Raw genomic sequence first — 18,016 nt, 5'->3', positions numbered from 1 at the left:
ACTCATGTTGACACCATGGACGTTCGGCTGAGACTTGAACAGCCGTTTCTTCTCTCTTTCTCTGCTCTACTGCAGAAAAGTCTCAATGACCAATGACTCGGTTGATGCGAAACCAGCCCAGTCAGACCTCTTCGGAGCCGGTCTACCATCCATTACGACGAACAGACAACCGCAGAACAATTCACAAGCTTTACCAGGACGATACAAACCGGCGGACATTTAGTGACTACGCATCCTCTCGCCCAGCGCCTGGCAGCATGAATCGTCGCTCATCCGCCCCAGTGAGCACTCGATCTGAATTCGAAGAGGTCTGGAGGAATGGCCTCCCCGATACGCAGCCTTCTCAGCCACTAGAAGCTCTCGCAACCACGACAGAGATTCCTCTTTCTCGCCGTGATCGTAGGAACAGCAGTACTCCGTGCGAAAGGCAGTTTGCCGAAGCTGCGTCGGGCTTCCAGACATCGGAAACAAATTGCCTGGTGCTTCCACTCCGCCTGTCTCCTACGACAACTGGCTCCTCTCAAGGTCACAAGCGGAGCGTATCTCATACTCCGCAACCCCTTAATTCGAGTCCCACCCAGACACGCCGATGGCAATCGGATGTGACTGGCTTGTCGCGGGTCTCTCGCACATCGGGCTCCCGACGTGAGAGAATCCGGTCCATCATTCGACAGTTCGGACGACCTAGCTGGTCCGCAACAACTCCATCTTGCCCCGCTCGTAGTCGCACGGAGCGACGGATCTATGCGAGGAACATAGGGACGAGTAACGACTTGACCTCAGCCGATAACTCAACTGCACCGCTGTTAGTTAGATTATCTCAGACCGGGTCTCGAGCCGACATTGCGCAACTTCTCGACAACGGCCATGATATTGAAGCCCGTCACATCTCCACTCGCCGAACGGCATTACTCGTCGCATCTCAGAACGCAAACGAAGAAGTGGTAGAGCTGTTGCTTCAAAAGAACGCGCGAGTGGATGCCACCGATAAATCCGGATCGACGGCGTTGCATCTAGCAGCTTCCCGCGGTCACTGTAACATCATGGAGCTGCTTCTACCTGAATGTCTAGATATCGACGTGCGGAACTCTAACGGCCAAACAGCCCTCTGGCTGGCAGCGTACTATGGCCACGTTGATGCGACGCGCCTGCTGATTGCATGCCATGCTAAGCTCAATGCGCGAGCAGACAGCCAGACTACTGCGCTGCATGCTGCCGCAAAACAAGGTGATGCAGCGATCATTCACCTCCTGGTTTCAGCAGGTGCAGACGTGGAAGCGAGGGACGGAATGATGATGACGGCATTGCATTATGCTTCCGAGGCTGGTCATCTCAAAGCCATTGAGATACTCCTTGATAATAAAGCGAATGTCGATGCGGCTGGAAATGATCGCAGAACACCTCTCATCTGCGCAGCCGCTACAGGTCAACTGTCTGCAGTCCAATTGCTGTTGAAGCGGAAGGCCTCGGTTCGATGCGTCGATGATGCTTCAATGACGGCCTTGCACTGGGCCGCTTTCAACGGACATAGCGAGGTTGTGAATGCATTGAGCCTAAAGAAGACTGTATTGGCCAAAACAAACATCGCTGGTCGAACGGTCCTCCATCTAGCAGCGATGAACGGACAATTCGCAGTCGTTGAGCATCTCATTCGGAAGAACATGCCTTTGGAAGCTCGCTGCAACACCGGCTTCACGCCACTTCACTACGCATGTATGGCAAACAGCTTGGATGTCGCCAGATTGCTGCTCATCTCTGGCGCCGATATAGAAGCTTGTGTTAGCCCCGACTTACGGAGATCTGTCCACATAGCGGCTGCTGACGGATCTATGGGCCTACTCAATTTGCTTTGCGACAAGGGAGCTTCTCTGAAAGCTCGCGACTCTGTGGGAGATCGTGCGCTCTGCGTGGCATGTCGGTATGGTCATGCCGCTGCCGTGCAAAACTTCCTAGATCGAGGGTCACCTATCTATCTACCATACGAAGAGATGTCCGAGGAGGATTCCCCTTTGTGTCTAGCAGCAATGGGAGGGCATCTTTCTGTGGTCAGCCTATTGCTTCAACGAGGTGCATTGGCCGCCAAGCGCGATGAAAGAGGCTGGCCGCCCTACCGGCATGCCGCCTACTACGGACACCCTGACGTACTGCGGTTACTCCTCTCTTGCGATGCCGCATCAGCAAAGGAGGATGCTAGTTTAGGTCTTACGGTGGACCGAATTGGCTTTGCCCCTTCGGCGAACATCTCCGAAGAGCGAAAGCTGGAGGTGCAGAGCCTGTTGCATCGGATACACCAGCTAACTCCGTCGAGGCTTGACTTCGTGCCTTCTTGGACCTTTTCTTTGCCAGCAGAGAAACACGATCAAGCTTTGCATCGACCAGCCCCAGTTTTCTGGTCCGATTCTCCAATTGAGACCCATGCCGCTCCGAAAGCAACCATAATCCCCCAGGAACTACCCGGGACGTTAGAACAAGGGCTACCCACGAGCCGATCCCATACCCCGGAACATATGCGTCGAGAAGCCAGCCCTAAGCATGGATCCTTGGGACCCAGTAGCATGCCAGGTGCCTTTCTCGTAAAAGAACCGGCGTTTGTTCCCGCGAACGAAGCTTCGATGCTTAGGTCTAGCGCGCGACCCCTCCTTGACTCATCTAGGAAACACCGAGGGGTCAGTCTTCCCTTGGAGACAGCATTCGCTCGAACGAAAGCACCGACTTTCTCGCCGGAATCGCCAAGCTCAGTCATCGACCCGCGGTATGTCAGGTACTCCTTGTCTCCAATATGGATGTCAATCCCAGTGTATCAAAGGGAATCCGAGGAGGATGAAGACTGGGACTCAGAATCGTCTCTCTCGTCAGTATACACGGCGTTGGAGGGTGAAGCATTTGAGCTTGCCGTGTAAGAGGTATAAGTAAACATTTGTGTGAGCGAGATCACAATGCAGAAAGGCCTGTGATCAGGCCCAGAGCTTGTGTTAATTCTGTTGCGTCATTCATTCAACACATCCACCCCTTGCAATTCTCGCTACTACGGGGTCCCAGGGATGCACATATCGGCCTTAGCCTACTTGCGCAATGAATTGGGTCCCAACCCAGCGCTTTGCAGCACAATTTGGCGCACACCGCATCAATAACATCATTGTGACTAAGGCTAAAACATGTCTTAACTATTCCCAAACAGAGCCACTCAAGCAGCGGCAGAGCAAGGGACAACAAGGTGAGCGTTCCCGGCACGATGGTCCGTGGCAAACGAACGCCTGGTAAGGCCAATGGCCTTAGATGTGGAGAGACAATCAAGTATTATCAGGGAATACCTTTCATACCTAACTGTGTTGTCCCAATGATCTCGCTCCTGAGTCCTCCTTATCCATGGCGAGTTGGGCGTGTGTAGCTCTTTGTGTGTAGAGATCTCAAAGTCAAATGAACGAAGTCTATAAAAGCATGGATGGGATCGAGAGGCCATGATGGCTATTTTCCTCTCTCTCATCGACCTTCTGTGAAATACATCCGTGTCGCTGGCTTGGATCCCCATGCGGATTTCAACTTTCCTGCTCCAGCCTATCTTCAAGACGTTACCTAGACCCAGGTCGGTCGGTGTCTGACATACAGTACTTTCCGCGACAAACTTGCAAACTGCGCCTCCCCATTCACACACGAAGACACGGTCCTCATCCGCAACTCATCCCCTCAACCAACCTTTCATGTGTACGGCCACATCTTCAGCATCCCCGCCCATCGCTGTGATACCCCAGAAAATGGGTCCATCCACAGAACCTCCTTTGACCATGGACTCCATGGGTCGAGGCGGGTATAACACCCCGACGTCATCAACATCCACCGCGACCTCGACCGCAGCCGAACAGATGGATATGCAAGGCCGGGGCGGGTATAACGATGTGAATGAGAAAGCAGGGACCAACCAGTAGTATGCTCGCGAGGATCCTCGGCTGCGGAACAGCAAAGCGAACCGAAGGGAAGGGAGGAAGGAAGTATAGACTGCGGTTGCAGTGCCAAAAGCAACCAGAAGAATTTCTTCGGGCTAAGCAGTCGTGTTTCATTTCCCAACGCAGAATCTGTTACCACACCCAGTGATTAGCCATGTCATTTGTTTTAGAGCGCAGAAGGGCGTCTTTTTGAACGGGTTAGACGAAAAGGAAAAAGACCAAATGAAGAAGAAGAAAATGAAGACAACTGACTTTTCGAAGACCACCCCTAGAACGTCCTCCACGTCGCCACTCTCATCTTTACCTGTGATCTTGGCCAGGGCATCGGCAGCGGAACGGAGGTGCTCGGCCGCGGTGACGATGTCGACCTCCTCTTCGGACTCGGGTGTAAGCTGGTGGTGGTCGTGGTCCGATGATTGAGTCTGGATCATGAAGGCGTCGAGATCCTCCAGGCAGCGTTGTAGGTTCGAGCTCTGTCGGTGGGTGACCCCCAGGGAATCCTCCCAGTAGGAGCGGTCGTACTGGCCGTTGGCATCCTCCTCGATGCCCATCGGGGAGGCCAGCTCCTCAAACGTAGCAATCAACCCCTGGAGAAAGCGCTGGATGTGGCCCGGATCGTGCCCCGCCGAGCCAGATACGGAGCCCGTCTCCCGGCGAGCATCCAGGCAGGAGATCCCGAAGACGCGCCGGGCCGGCACAGCAGGGAACAGCGTGCGGACGGTGGCAAGCAGCTGATCCGGGAGGCGATCCAGGCCGGGCAGCCGGTCACACTTGTTGATCGCGACGACGACGCAGCGGCCGGCGCGCGCGCACTCATTCGCCGCATCAACGACCTCTCGTTCCACCGCCAACCGCGAAGCTGAAGCACTCGCACTGCCCGCACTGTCTGCCTCCTCCTGCTGCTGCTGCTGCTCAGCCTCCAACGAGACGACCACAACGACAACATCCGACTCCAACGCCCTAGCCTTGGCCCTCCGGATCCCCTCTTTCTCCACCGCCCCAATCACCACATTCCGCACCGCCGAGCTCCCCCTCCCCTCCTCATCATCCTCCCCAACATCCTCCGACCGGATACCCGCCATATCCCCCAGCCGCACAAACCAACCCCCAACATCCACCCCGACATCGACGATATCCCTGGTAGTACCTTCCTCGGTACTCACAATAGCGGCCTCCCGGCCTACGACCCGATTGAGCAAGGAGCTCTTGCCGGCGTTCGGGGCGCCCAGCAGCGCGACGCGGATCCCGCTGCGCAGCAACTCCCCCTTGGCGGCGTTCCCGATGTGCAGCCGGATCTGCGCCTGGAGGGTGCGCACCTGCCGGCCCACGGACCCAACCAGCTGGCGCGGCGATTCGTCGAAATGCTGGTCCTCGGCAAAGTCGATCAGCGCCTCCAGCTCGCCGCGCGCGTACAGCAACTGATGCCGCCACTGCTCGTAGCGTTGCGACAGCGCGCCGGCCCCGTCGGGACCACTGCCGCTGCCGCTGTTGCTGCTGCTCGCCGCGCGCACGGCAATCCGTCGTTGCTGTTCCGTCTCCGCGTGCAGGATCTCCCCCAGCGCTTCGATCTGGGGCAGGTCCAGGCGGTTGTTGAGGAAGGCCCGGCGCGTGAATTCGCCGGGCTCGGCGTAGCGGATGATCCCTCCGGCTCCTCCTCTGGAGGGGGTTTCGATGAGGACCCGGGGATTCTTCGGATGTGTTGTTGTGGTTGTGGTTGGAGATGGTGAGGAGGAAGGCAACGAGGATGACGACGGGTTGACGTTTGCGATCGCCGTCAAGACGGATTTAACAATCGCGGGACCCCCGTGCAAGTGCAGCTCGAGCACGTCTTCCCCGGTCACGGTTCGGGGGCCGGGGAAGTAGAGCACCAAGGCTGCGGCGTCGAGGATGGTGTTCGAGGATAGAGGTTGGAGGGGATCGTAGAGCGTGCGGACGGCGGCGTGCCGGGCACGGGGGAGGGGCGCGGAGGGGCAGAGAGCATTGTAGATCTACATACAGATTGTAGGTGTTAGTTCGTGGTTCCCTGGACAGGTTTCGAGGAGTGCTGGAACGGAAAGCGAAGGACTGCGAGTCAATGTCAATGTATACCTGCACGCATGCTGGACCAGATACTCGCACGACGGCGATAGCGGCTCGCCCGGGAGCGGTGGAGAGGGCATAGATTGTTGAGTCGGCATCGAAGAGTGAAAGATCCGGGCGACAGGCTGAGAAGCAGCGGCGTGGTGATTCATTTAATAGTAGCAGTGGTGCCGGAGAGCGTCTCGACAAAACACCTCGATTCCGCACCGGCAACGATGGGCGAGCGGCAGCAGCCCACCGCAGGGTTCGAAGATTGAATCCGCGCATGCGCGAAATGGTGTCAGTCGTTAGTTGGAGTAAACAGAAGATGGGCTCGAATGTTGGCGTGGCGCAAAATGCCGCGGAGGTGTCGATCACGTGCAGTTGGCCCACTCGCGTTCCATCCATCCAAGTAATACACTAATACACTGATACACTCATAGTAGTACAGTACTCTGTAATCGCATTAGATGTTACGGGTCCCAGATTCTAGGAAACCACTCTGCGTATGCGCTAAGCTTGGTGGTAATGGTAATCCAGTAGATGTAGTAGGAAAAGGTCATATCACAGGGACCCTGCGCCCCTTCGTCACGCCTGCGCACCGAAAGACACACGGCCATACGCCTCACAATCCTCCTCCGCCAGAGATATGCAACTGTCGCCGGAACGACATCCAGATATAATAGACAAGAAGAAACCGATGAAAAGCCGAGTATGTACACAGACAGAAACTGAAGGCCGAAGTGGGGAAGATAAGAAAGGGGGAAATGTCAGAGGCTATGAATCGCTGGGAGATCAAAGAGATGGAAAGCATGATGTATAAAGGGTCAAAGAGAAAAATGAAAATGTACTCGGGAAGCGAATGCAACAGCTTGGTGCAAGGAGGGACGAATCTAAGCAGGAGCCACGAAGGAAAGGAGACGAAAGCACCAATGCCACTGTGCATCACCGCTTGACAGCCCTCGAAAGAGATCAAAAGAAACGAAGACAGACGTGTCTGAAACACGCAGCCAGGGGAACATCATACACATAGTGACATCTTCCGAGACGGCATGGGTTGGTCTATCACACATTAGATTAGGAAAGAAGGAATGCGATTAGTTCATGCATCAAATGCACGGGAGAGAGAAATGTGCGTTGCGGAGTGGAAAGGGAAGGGAAGGAAAGAGGGACATGGAGTAGAGAAATATAGGTAGTAGCCAATCTACTCCACGGAATTGTTTAGGGAGAGCCTTCGCTCGGCTCGTCATCGCCAGGTAACTGAAGTTTCTGGTCGACGGTTGGCGATACCACGATAGATGGCGTCAAGGGTGTTCGAGGAGCTGTCTCATCTCCGTCTCGAGGACTGGCGACACTCACATCATCCGGCTCAATCGGATCCGTGCGGGGAGGGGAAAGTGGTTCGGACGCAGAGGCTACCACGAAGCCATCGGCGCTGTCTTTGCTGGTACTAGCAGCACCGTTGCGTCTCCGCAGCCTGCGTTTACGCCGCTCTTCCTCGGCTGTCTCACGTCTTCTTCTTTGACGCTCGCCGTCAACATTGTCCCGAAGACCCTGCAGCATGCTTGCAGCCCGGTCCGCAACATCATCACTTTCTAACACAGGCTGAGCGTCTTGGCTCGATTTCTCAGGAGCTTCGGACTCCAGAGCCGGAGGACTCAAAAGGCCCGTGTTGGCCGAGTCGGCATCGATTGCACTCGCATTGCTCGTGTCGTTGCTGCCAGTCTCTTCGGTCTGTCCGGCTTCTGCGCCTTCAGACCCAGCGGCATCTGGCATTTTCTGTCCCGAAGCCACGCGGACTTGATGTCTCTCCTTCAAGCGGGCGCGACGCCGACGATCGCGTTGATCCCTCGCCTGAGGAGCCGCCGCACGCAGCTTCTCCAGAAGTGAATCCATAGCACCGCTGGTGGCGGGTGACTGTGGCCCTTCTGTAGCTGTACCGGCGCCGTTCGCCAGGCCTGCATTGACCCGCTTGCGAGACAGAGATGCCTCGATGCGTTTCCGATTCTCCTCCAGGCTGATATTCTTCTCCTTGGATTTCTGGACATTGATATCACGGTTAGCAAGAAGAAGCCTTTAACGCAAAGAGACGGCATGTACTTACCCTCCACTCCAGCAAGAATGTAGCCAACTTGGCGAAGAAATCCCGCCTGGCGCCTTCATCCGTGTTGTCCTCTCCGTAGAACACCATGATATCATCATAGCTCTTGGCCATCTCGTCCAGGTAGAGCTGCATCTGCTCGGCCTTGCGACGAGCATCCTTCATGCTTCTTTGAACGATCTGACTGACCCGATCCTGAGGATGGAATTTCTTCGGATCACTAAGATTGCCAGCGTCCAAGCTGGCTTGGACGTTCTTGATATTATCTATGTACTTCTTAGCATCCGTGCGCAGTTGGTCGACGTTGAGCTTCTGAATGGCGACAACGCCGTTAATCTCATCCACAAAGCCCTCCCACTCGGGATACTGGTTTCGAACAATTCGCTCCACCAGGTCTGCAAATGTAGTCTCGTTCTTGTCATCCTTCACCATACCGAGGCGGGCGAGGGAACTCAGTTTGAAACCTTGAGCTTGCTTATTGGCATCGTTCATGAAATTACCAATGTCCAAGATCAAGCCAAGAACATTCATTAGGGCCACGGAGTCTCTCAGAGACTCGCTGACCTGCACGACTTGCTGCAGTTTGGCGGAGATATGTTCATAGTCTGGCTCATACGAGCGTGTCAACGCAAGAGCACGCATTCTTGCCTTCCAATAATGGTGCAGTTCGAACGCGGTATAAAGGTAGATCTGGTCTTCGCGCGTGAGCTCAGTGGGATCCTGCTCCCGCTCGGCGCTGGCGGCATCTGGACCGGTCCAATCTCTGCTGTATGGCGCCATAGACTTTGAGATATTCTCGGGAATGGTGCACATCTCATCCCTCTGTAGGAAATCCATAACGACCATGTTGTCGAGAATTTCCGTGTCGCAATGAATAATCATTCGTACAACATCGTCAGCAGGGAATTGAGAGAATTTGGCCATAGCAATCTGGAAAGTCTTGGACAGCTCGTTGGAGATGAGTTGTTTCTTATCCGTACGCTGCTTGCCTCCCGCGCCCTTGCCGAAAATCTTGGTTTCTTTTGCCATGAACAGTCTCTCGACTTCATCCAAGACTCCCTTCTTCGCCAACTCCACATACTTCTCCTCCTTTGCTTGGGCAGTAGGAGCATGAGATGCCCACACGGTCACCTGCGGAGTATCGACCTTATCCCAATGAAGTGCCTTGAGTTTCTTCTTTGGCCGAATAGATGGCATGAGAGCTGTCTGGTGATGAGGCAGGGCTTGGGAAGCCATGTAGTTTGCGCGCCAGCCTCCGAATCCACCAGCACCAGGCGGTGGAGGGGGTGGAGGGGCACCGAAAGAAGCACCGGGCGGAGGAGGTGGTGGGGGGGGGCCAGGTCTTCCACCGGGCGGCGGGGGAGGAGGGGGCGGAGGTGGCGGGAACCCTGATTTTCCGGGTGGTGGAGGAGGCGGAGGGGGCGGAGGTGGAACCCCAACAGCTCCTGGCGGTGGGGGCGGGGGCGGAGGCGGGGGAGGTGGAGGAGCAAACCCCAGCCCTCCTGGCGCAGGAGGAGGCGGAGGAGGGGGAGGAGGGGGAGGAGCGAATCCCAGCCCTCCTGGGGCGGGAGGAGGCGGAGGCGGGGGTGGGGGTGGAGGAGCAGGAGCAGGAGCACCTTTATTTTCGACCTTTTCAGTTGCACCCTCGACCCTGGCTCCTTCTTGATGTGAGCTGGCAGTGGGATCTTCTGCTCCAGGTCCAGCAAGTTTGTTGTCCACGGAGCCATTTGCCTCAGCATCCTCAGCCTCCTCAGCATCAATCTTGGGAACCTTCGAGGCAATTTCTCCCAGGAGACCGTTGGCATGCTTAGGGTTGACTTTGGGCCGATGAAGATCCACAAGGCGTGCCTTCTCGTATATGACCTCACCGGATTCATCGACCGGCGTCTGAATCTCGGAACTGTCGTCTTGGTCCATGCCCGGTAGATGGCTTCTCTTCCGATGAACCGATCCAAAGGCGTTGACGTCCAGGCCTTGACCTGTCCTTTGTCCAAACTCATTGTCGACATCGGCTTCGCCATCCATCTGCTCTCGAAGCTCACGCAGTCTATCTGAGGTAACATGTTGACCCCATACCTTGCCCTCCAGCTTGAATTGTGTCTTGGTCCGCTCGAGCTGCATCTCCAATCGCTCCAGAAGCTTCTCTCGGTCGAGGATGCCTCTCATCTGTGAAGGATCCGCTTCGGCCATGTTGCTCTTCTTGGCATTCGATGCAGCTATATCTTGAGCGTCTCGGAGCATGAGGTAGAGTTCTCGAGTTTCCAGCTCATTCCGCTGTAACTCTTGAGCCCGCAGTCTCTGAACATCCGCAAGCTCCGCCTGCATCGCTTCCTCACGTCTCCGTTGCAGCTCGATAATCCCTGTCTGCTCATCGATCTGTTTCTGCAGCTTCTTAACCAAGCCATCTGCGCCAAGCTCTACCTGGGCCTTCATCTCATCGCGCTCCGCAAGCGCAGCCTCCGCGATCTGGCGAGCTTCCAAGGATTCATCGTAAGCCCGTCTTGCCTCGGAGTCTGTATGTAGGCGGTCCAGCAGACTTTGCACGGTGAAGGTCAACCCTTGTCGGAGGTCAAGATCGGGAAGCCTACGGTCCATAGCGACATAGCTGAGCATAGCGTCCACCAGCTGGTACATACGAAGACCATCCTCGCCAGAATTCTCCCGGATCAGGAGCATGTGCTGCATGGCCGATAGGAAGTAATCATGAGCCCGAGTGCCCTGGATCCTGGCGGTGATGGCGTCTGTGATTTGCAAAGGATCACTCATGTCCTTGACCTCGCCCTCGATGCTGTCCTTCATACTGCTGCTCTCCCGTTGCAGCAGGTCTTCGTAGTCAATGGCTTCATTATCCCTGAACCGTTCAATTTGCTTGTCGATGACCTCGTATTGAAAGCCTTCCATCTTGGTCATGAGGCGCTTGATGCCGCAAGAAATGAACTGGGCCCTGATATGACAGCGGAGCTGCAAATCGCTCTCGGGCGCATCCACCAACATATTGATGAGCAGCATGGTTGAAACAGCATATTCCATGAGATGATTCTCCATGCCTATGCCGCCGCTGCGATATTCTTCACTTGCGCCAACCAAGCTGCCCATTTTCCCTCGGCCATCGATGGTCACCTCCACAATACGCATCCAGGCGTCAAAGCGGCCGGTTTCCCCATGATGATTCTTAACATGGTCCATAGCCTGGAGGACCTTCTGGTGCCCATGACCTTCGGCCCAGTGACAGAGAAAGGTTAATACTTCGCTGACCAGCTTTCGCGTATTCAGTCGAGGGGATAGCAGTGAGCTAACAAGAGCCACAATGACCTGTTGATGTGCAAGAGCATCGTCTGCTCCATATTTGTTGTTCATCAGGGCTTTCAAACATTTGACAATGTCATATTCACGATCCAAATCCTTATCCCCTGTCGGGGGAGCTGGGACGACACCTGTAGCCTTCCTTCGATTGATCTTGGCAAGCACATTTGTCAAAGCAATCTGACCCTGCGCCTCAACAAACGCCTTGACCCAACTGATTGGCTGCGTTCGTAGGCTGACACTTAGACTGGCCAACTGTTTCGAGGTGATTGAATCGTCCATAACCTTCTTCACATACCACTCGGGGCTGCCCTCCTCATCAGCGCGTTCCAGGATACCCGAGGGTCCATCATGGCCGTGAGTCTGCCGAGCATTTTGGCGCCGCTTCTGTTCCCCCTGTATCTCCGTCAACCGGTCCTGGTGCACCAAGGTCCACTTCTTCGAAGCCGGATAAGCGAGCATCTGTCGTTTGGCCTGCTCCGGGAGGTTCTGCCATCCTCGTTTCTGCATCAGCTCGATAAACAGTTGATCCACCACTCGATCGTCCCTCGGCCGGGCGAGGTATTGCTCCTGGTTGACCGGAATCTTGGGTGGTTGAGCGGGCTGGGTTGATTGCCATGCCGCCTGTGCATTCGACAGGCGGCTAGAACTGCCATTTGATGCATAGGTTGTGCGATCGGCGGAATGCGAAGGTGTCAGCGTGCGCGAGGAGCTCTCTGATGCATAATAGCTTGAACCACGAGTGTTAGATGACATCGATGAATGAACACTAAGCTGGTCGAAGGACAACCGCGACTGCGCCGACGAATCAAGCGTAGAAGAGGAGCTATGGCTAAAGCCAGTATTGGCGGCAGAGCTGCCCGGGCGTCCCCACTGTTGATATCGAGCGCCCTTATCCCCCGATGTACTTGCCGTCATGGTCACATTCAAGCCATGCGGAGGTGGCCGGGGGCCAGTTGGGTGCGACGAAGCGCTGTTGGTGTTGTTGGCGGGGGTGGTATTATTGTTGGGGGCGCTGGCCGGGTTCCATGCCGGGTACTGGTGGTAGTCGCTGTTTCCTTTGGCGAGATGGTTAGGTGACGGTTCCTTGCGTGAGGACGAGCTAGGTCTTGACAGGTGATCGACGGGGACAGGCGATCGGGTATCGGCGGGTAAGCTCTCGTAGGGGATCGAAGTCAGGACACCTGCGGTCATGGACACGCCCGTGGGATCAAACTCGTGGGGATAATCCACGGACTGGACGGAGGACCGTTTGGAATGGCGGGATGAGCGAGAGCCGGGGACGCTCCCAGGAGGCGCCAGGCTATCGTGCGAGCCATGCGAGTCGTAACGTTCGTCTACCGACTTCTCTTTGTGTAACTTCCTTCCGAAGAACGACTTCCCAGCGGAGGTCTGTCTCGATTTTTCAGGCGCAGACGTGCTGGTTGGCATCTTGACGAACGTCGCTTGGGAGATGCAAAGCGCAGCATGAGCGAAAGCCGCTGAGGAACGAGTAGGCTGAAGCGATCGCTAATGATAATATTTCCTTCCGTCCTAACGACTCGTCCGATTTCCGGGGGTTGTCGCTGAGTTTCGAGTGAGAGGAAGGATCAAAAAGAGAGAGAGAGAAGGAGGGAAAGAAAAGAACATCCAAGGCGCTGGCGTAGGTCTTCGCACTCCTGAACTGACTAAAAAAAAATTATTATTACCCGCAGCGGAGCGGGCGTAAGAGTAAAAGAAAGAGGGAGGAGGGATGGAGGGAGGAGGGAGGAAGGAAGGAAGAAGGAGGGGGAGAGAGAGACAGAAAGAGAGAGAGGTGGGAATTCCGCCTTCTGAACACCACGGAGATTCCCTCGATGTATGGATCGCAAACGAAGGGAAAGAGGCGATCTATCTATTCTGAGTCACAAGGTTCAGATTTCCCACCTAGTACCTAGTAGGGCTATCCTACTCCAGCTGTGGAAAATAAAAACCCTTCTAGGACGTGGTTTAGTGGCTGGAGTCTTTTTGCATGTCAGGACGGAGTGTAAAGCACGGGGCATCAGGGGGGCGGCATTATTGAAGAGCGGCTCTAGAACACCATCTCCCCAGAGTAACAGTCCTGCCACGTGATGTGATATGATTCTATCTTTGTACGGAGACTGACTGCAACTGCACGGCACTGCATGTCCCCTTGACCGCCTACCAATCTCAGTCCTATAAGTATAGATAGACTGACTGCCATGGCTGCTGTAGGTATCACGTGCACGGAGGTTATCGGCGGCCTCATCGGCCGCAGGTTACTAGAAAGAATAGCCAGACCATGTGCTGTTCCACTCTGCTGTGTTAAATTTCCCGGATGGTTGAACCGCTGTATCTGTGGGGATTTTTGGTTACTATGGCAATTTAATCTTCTGTCTCTTGGGGGTTGAATCATACAGCCTTGCATCGTGCATTGGTTCACCCGCTTGCGATTGCTGCCTGCTCCGATTGCTCCTCCGATTTCCTCCTCCGATTCGCTTCCGCTTCCTCTGTCTGCTGGATAGTTGACGGACGACACACGATCAGCCTCAGTTTTTTTGGGCCCAGACGGAGATACTTGCCAACCAAGATGGGTTCCGCATCGAACTTCGCAAAGGTGACCTCTTCCTCCATCAGTCCTCATATCTGACTCGTCATGTCCCTAACCGACGGCTTCCTTGCGCAGACGATGATCATCCCCGCGGTGATCTCGCTAACCCTTTACCTCCTTTTCTCCTTCGTGATTATCCCCTTCTTTCGACGATATCATCAGCGATACTCCCAGTACCTGCCGCTCCACACGATCTCCGCCCACACGTTGACCCTTCGGGACCGCATCGCCGATGCCATCATGCGCCGGTTCTTGCCCTCCTCGTGGCAGCGGCAGCATCTGGCCGACCAGGATGACAATATCAGTATCTACGATGAAGAGGGCGAGATCATGGTCGGCATGGACATGGATGTAGAGCGCAGAGGGGCCCTTGAACGGCAACGCAGCGCAGTTATCGACTCGGGAAGACGACTCAGCCGGGAACTCGAGGCCGGGTTCATGGATGACAGTGAGGACGAGGACGAGGGCCATCCGCCGCATTCACAGTCCCGGCGCTAGTTTTGCAATCATCCGCTTCCCATGTCTTAATACCTATAGATTTATATTGAATGCTGTCACAAAATCACACATCTCACCGAGGGTGTCCTCACACCGTACCACAGTGCGAGTCTGCGAGTAATGAGGAGAGTATGATGATGATGATGATGATGATGATGGAAAGCAGTGCATGAAGTAAAAGCCACGCGTAGAAATTATGTTGTGTAGCTAAGCAAAGTTTAGATTCGAGTCGATCAGGCTGAAGCGGCCATTGATTCGCACAGGAACACAATATCCAGGGCCTGGAGGTTGCATGAATACTGCAACTCCGGAGTCCATTGCGGCGGCACGGGGTGTGGCCTTATTGCGAAAGAAATCCAGACATAAGACTATTGTCAAGGGTTCAAGGCATAGCCAGGAAACTCTACGTCAGGGTTCAACATTCCAAGCTTACGGATGTGTGGGGCAGCTGCGGAGACAGCCCGATGCCATGCACCAAGAATTTGATCTGAAGATATTTGTATTTTGAAGGTATCATAAATAGCTAAATCGCCAAGGAGACGTTCAAACCAGGAACATCTGCCGAACTATTCGAGTCATATATTTCATATTAATGTCCTCCAGGGTTTAAGCCTTGTTGCGTTGACCGTAGGCGCGAGTGACATAGTCACCGTTGTGGACGATGAGGTCCTCGTTTCTGTAGTCGTGGCGACCGGAGAAGTAACTCTCGAGGATAGCCTTGGTGCCATTGGCGTAACGGATCTGGGCGTCGATGGAGGTACCGGACATGTGGGGAACCATGGCGTTGCCGCCGCCCCAGGGGCCCTGGACGTAGCGCAGAGGGTGATCCTTGGGGGCGGGCTGAGGGAACCAGACATCACCTCCGTAGCCTCTCAAGTGACCAGACTTGACGGCCTCGGCGACGTCCTCCTTGACAACGATGGCACCGCGAGCGGTGTTGATGAGCCACGAGCCTGAAGAGTTGGTTTAGTGTCGGAGATTTTATGTCAATTCAGAAACAGGTATCTTACCCTTCTTCATCTTGGAGATGAGGTCCTTGTTGAACAGACCACGAGTCTTCTCGTGTAGAGGGCAGTTGATGGTAACGACATCACACTGGGCGAGCATCTCCTCGAGGTCGTCAACACGGCGGCAGCCGATCTCCTTCTCGACCTCAGGGGAGAGAGGCTGGTAGTCGTAGTAGAGCAGCTCCTTGCAGTCGAAAGGCTTGAGACGGCGCAGGACACGCTCACCGATGCGGCCGACAGCGACAGTGCCGACAACCTTGTTCTCCAGATCGTACTCGTTCTTGGCGACAGCAGCAACGTCCCACTCACCGTTCCGGATCTGCTCGTGGGCGGGCACGAAGTTGCGGACCAGGGTCAGGATAGTCATGACAACGTGCTCCGCAACGGAGACAACATTGCAGCCAGTGACTTCGGCCACAGTGATACCGCCATTGGTCTTGTTGGCGGCGTTGAGGTCGACGTGGTCGGAACCAACACCGGCAGTGACGGCGATCTTAAGGTTCTTGGCCTTGGCCAAACGCTCCGCAGTAAGGTAACCGGGGTGGAAGCTGAACCAACTGAGTTAGTGGCTGAAAAGGTTTCCCGGGGGGGGACATAATAGGAAATGCTAGGGGAAGCCACATACGGGGTGGTGATGATGACTTCGGCATCAACGAGCTCCTTGTCGAAAGTGGAGTTCTCACCCTCCTTGTCAGAGGTGGTAACCAAAGTGTGGCCCTGGTCCTCTAGCCACTTTCTCAAGCCAAGCTCGTTCTCGGTGGTACCCAGAAGACCGGGCTGCTGCTTGGCGTGCTCACCGCCCTGTTCATTGTTTGTTAGTCAATGTTTTGTCGTCATTGATGATGAGGCCGAAGCCGCAGACGGACTTACGTCATAGAGAACCATAAGAATTTTGCCCTGTAGATTGGCCGAGGCGGTTAGCGTACGTGCACCAGTAATGGAGTTGGCCAGAGGCGAGGTCCGCAAGGGACTGCTGCCAGCCGATGCGAGAGGGCCTCTGCTAGAAAGAAGAGAAGCCGCAGGCCGTCGAAGTTGACGGGAGAAAGAGCGCATAAATACCATTTTGAAGGAGTAGAGTCAAATTGACTGATGATTGATTGATTGAGAGAGAGAGAAGAACTGAAGGATCTGATCTTGTAGACCTGTAAAGCGGAGGGTCAGCTTGCCATTATATATACCCACCCAGTAGTGATGAAAGAAGTTGGAGAAGACAAGGTAAGATTCTGGCCCGCAGCCACCACCATCGTTACTGCCAGTGATCGGAGACCTTTGCGAGCTTGATGCAATGCAGCAAGGAAGAGCGGGGAAAGATGACAGGCAGAAGGGGGCGATCTCCAAAACAGCTGCAGACTGTACTGCAGGCAAGAATTGTCTCAACAACGACGCTGAGGGGAAATAGACTTACCGAAAGCGGGTTGGCACTTGATTAGGCGTGGACCTTGGTAGCAAGGAAGAGAATGGGAAGATGACCCAAGAATGATGATAGGATGAGATGATAGGAGAGAGACACTGATGGTGAATAGAAGTCAGAACTTACAGGGCGGGGGAATTTGGCCAAATATATAGGTCGATTTCCCTACATTCTCAGAGAGTTGTCTTTTCCCCTCTCTCGTGGTTGTACTGATTGTACATGATGGGTACCTTACTTACTACTCCATCATTACTATTCTAGGTAGAGTATAGTAAGTAAGGTACTGTACCTAGTACACTATCCGTTCCTCCGTCTTCCGGCAAGAGGGAGCGGAGGAGTCCCGGGAGGAGGAGGAGGGGGGGAGGAGAGGGGGTACCGCAGGCAGTATGAGGTGGGTGTGGGTACGGAGTACAGTAACAGGACTAGACTCGGAAAGAGGGGTGGATCAAACCATGGCAGATGGCAGATCTTCCCAGTTGGGGGATTCACCAAGCTTTCTCCGCACGCGGGACTCCCTCGTCGATAGTCAATAGTCCATAGTCAATAAGTTACTACTAGGTGGTACTAATGAGGCAAAGTATGTGTAGGTAGAGTAGTGAGACTATCCTGTGTGCGTTTGGAGCTCACTTCTTTCAGAGATGACATATCTACACACAGTACAGGACACGTACGATGTCACTATGTTTCAAGAAGTCCAAAGCTCATGCGGGGATCTAGAATGCAATGCAATGTAACTCAAGTTACAGTAGGCTACAGTAGCCGTGGTGAGCCGATGAGGGGGAATCCGAGCGAGGGCCGAGCCTTTGCCAGATCCTTAGTAACTCGGAGCCACGTCTCAGTACCTGGCAGGGCGATCGGCCCAGGATTGGCCCCGCATAGCATTGCCGCGGCGCTACTGCAGTGCTGGGTCGGGACTACGACTATGAATGGTTCTTTTGGCTCTATTGAGACAATCAACGGACAGAATTACTGTTTTGTCTGGCTGTCAGTTAGAGACCGGGTAGAAGAGTGGACTGGACTGCCAGGAATCTTACCATCCATTCATCCATGATTGTCCCGCATTCCACCCGGTTCGGATAGCTCCATCCGTTCCCCTCATGAGGGGAA

The 18,016-nt window shown here is 54.7% G+C and overlaps 5 protein-coding genes across 5 annotated transcripts; 1 reads left to right on the top strand and 4 right to left on the bottom strand.

The window, feature by feature from the left end:
• Window positions 1–3,790: 3,790 nt before the first annotated feature.
• BO86DRAFT_131481 (tRNA modification GTPase) lies at window positions 3,791–6,331 on the bottom strand. The gene is made up of 3 exons (XM_025666107.1): window positions 6,030–6,331; window positions 4,194–5,929; window positions 3,791–4,070 (listed from the first exon to the last, which is right to left on the bottom strand). Exons 1-3 carry the CDS (start codon window positions 6,285–6,287, stop codon window positions 4,052–4,054), a joined length of 2,013 nt encoding a protein of 670 aa, XP_025526167.1. The 5' UTR covers window positions 6,288–6,331; the 3' UTR covers window positions 3,791–4,051.
• Window positions 6,332–6,464: 133 nt separating this feature from the next.
• BO86DRAFT_131468 (uncharacterized protein) lies at window positions 6,465–7,083 on the bottom strand. The gene has a single exon (XM_025666106.1). The coding sequence runs from the start codon at window positions 6,943–6,945 to the stop codon at window positions 6,625–6,627; it is 321 nt and encodes a 106-aa protein (XP_025526166.1). The 5' UTR covers window positions 6,946–7,083; the 3' UTR covers window positions 6,465–6,624.
• On the bottom strand, window positions 7,083–12,834 carry BO86DRAFT_433576 (formin sepA; the record flags this gene model as incomplete). Its single annotated transcript, XM_025675849.1, has 3 exons — window positions 7,083–8,039; window positions 8,104–9,599; window positions 9,744–12,834. 3 exons carry the CDS (start codon window positions 12,832–12,834, stop codon window positions 7,221–7,223), a joined length of 5,406 nt encoding a protein of 1,801 aa, XP_025526165.1. The 3' UTR covers window positions 7,083–7,220.
• Window positions 12,835–13,616: 782 nt separating this feature from the next.
• On the top strand, window positions 13,617–14,583 carry BO86DRAFT_390460 (uncharacterized protein). The gene is made up of 2 exons (XM_025672395.1): window positions 13,617–13,999; window positions 14,069–14,583. Exons 1-2 carry the CDS (start codon window positions 13,973–13,975, stop codon window positions 14,489–14,491), a joined length of 450 nt encoding a protein of 149 aa, XP_025526164.1. The 5' UTR covers window positions 13,617–13,972; the 3' UTR covers window positions 14,492–14,583.
• Window positions 14,584–14,972: 389 nt separating this feature from the next.
• fdh (formate dehydrogenase (NAD+) FDH1) lies at window positions 14,973–16,999 on the bottom strand. The gene is made up of 5 exons (XM_025672394.1): window positions 16,904–16,999; window positions 16,369–16,640; window positions 16,124–16,299; window positions 15,502–16,046; window positions 14,973–15,444 (listed from the first exon to the last, which is right to left on the bottom strand). The coding sequence occupies exons 2-5, from the start codon at window positions 16,558–16,560 to the stop codon at window positions 15,098–15,100; spliced, it is 1,260 nt and encodes a 419-aa protein (XP_025526163.1). The 5' UTR covers window positions 16,561–16,640; window positions 16,904–16,999; the 3' UTR covers window positions 14,973–15,097.
• Window positions 17,000–18,016: the final 1,017 nt, after the last annotated feature.

This window comes from Aspergillus japonicus (assembly GCF_003184785.1).
Source record: "Aspergillus japonicus CBS 114.51 unplaced genomic scaffold BO86scaffold_36, whole genome shotgun sequence".
Classification (NCBI taxonomy): Eukaryota; Fungi; Ascomycota; class Eurotiomycetes; order Eurotiales; family Aspergillaceae; genus Aspergillus; species Aspergillus japonicus.
This window is presented reverse-complemented; position numbering and strand designations above follow the sequence as displayed.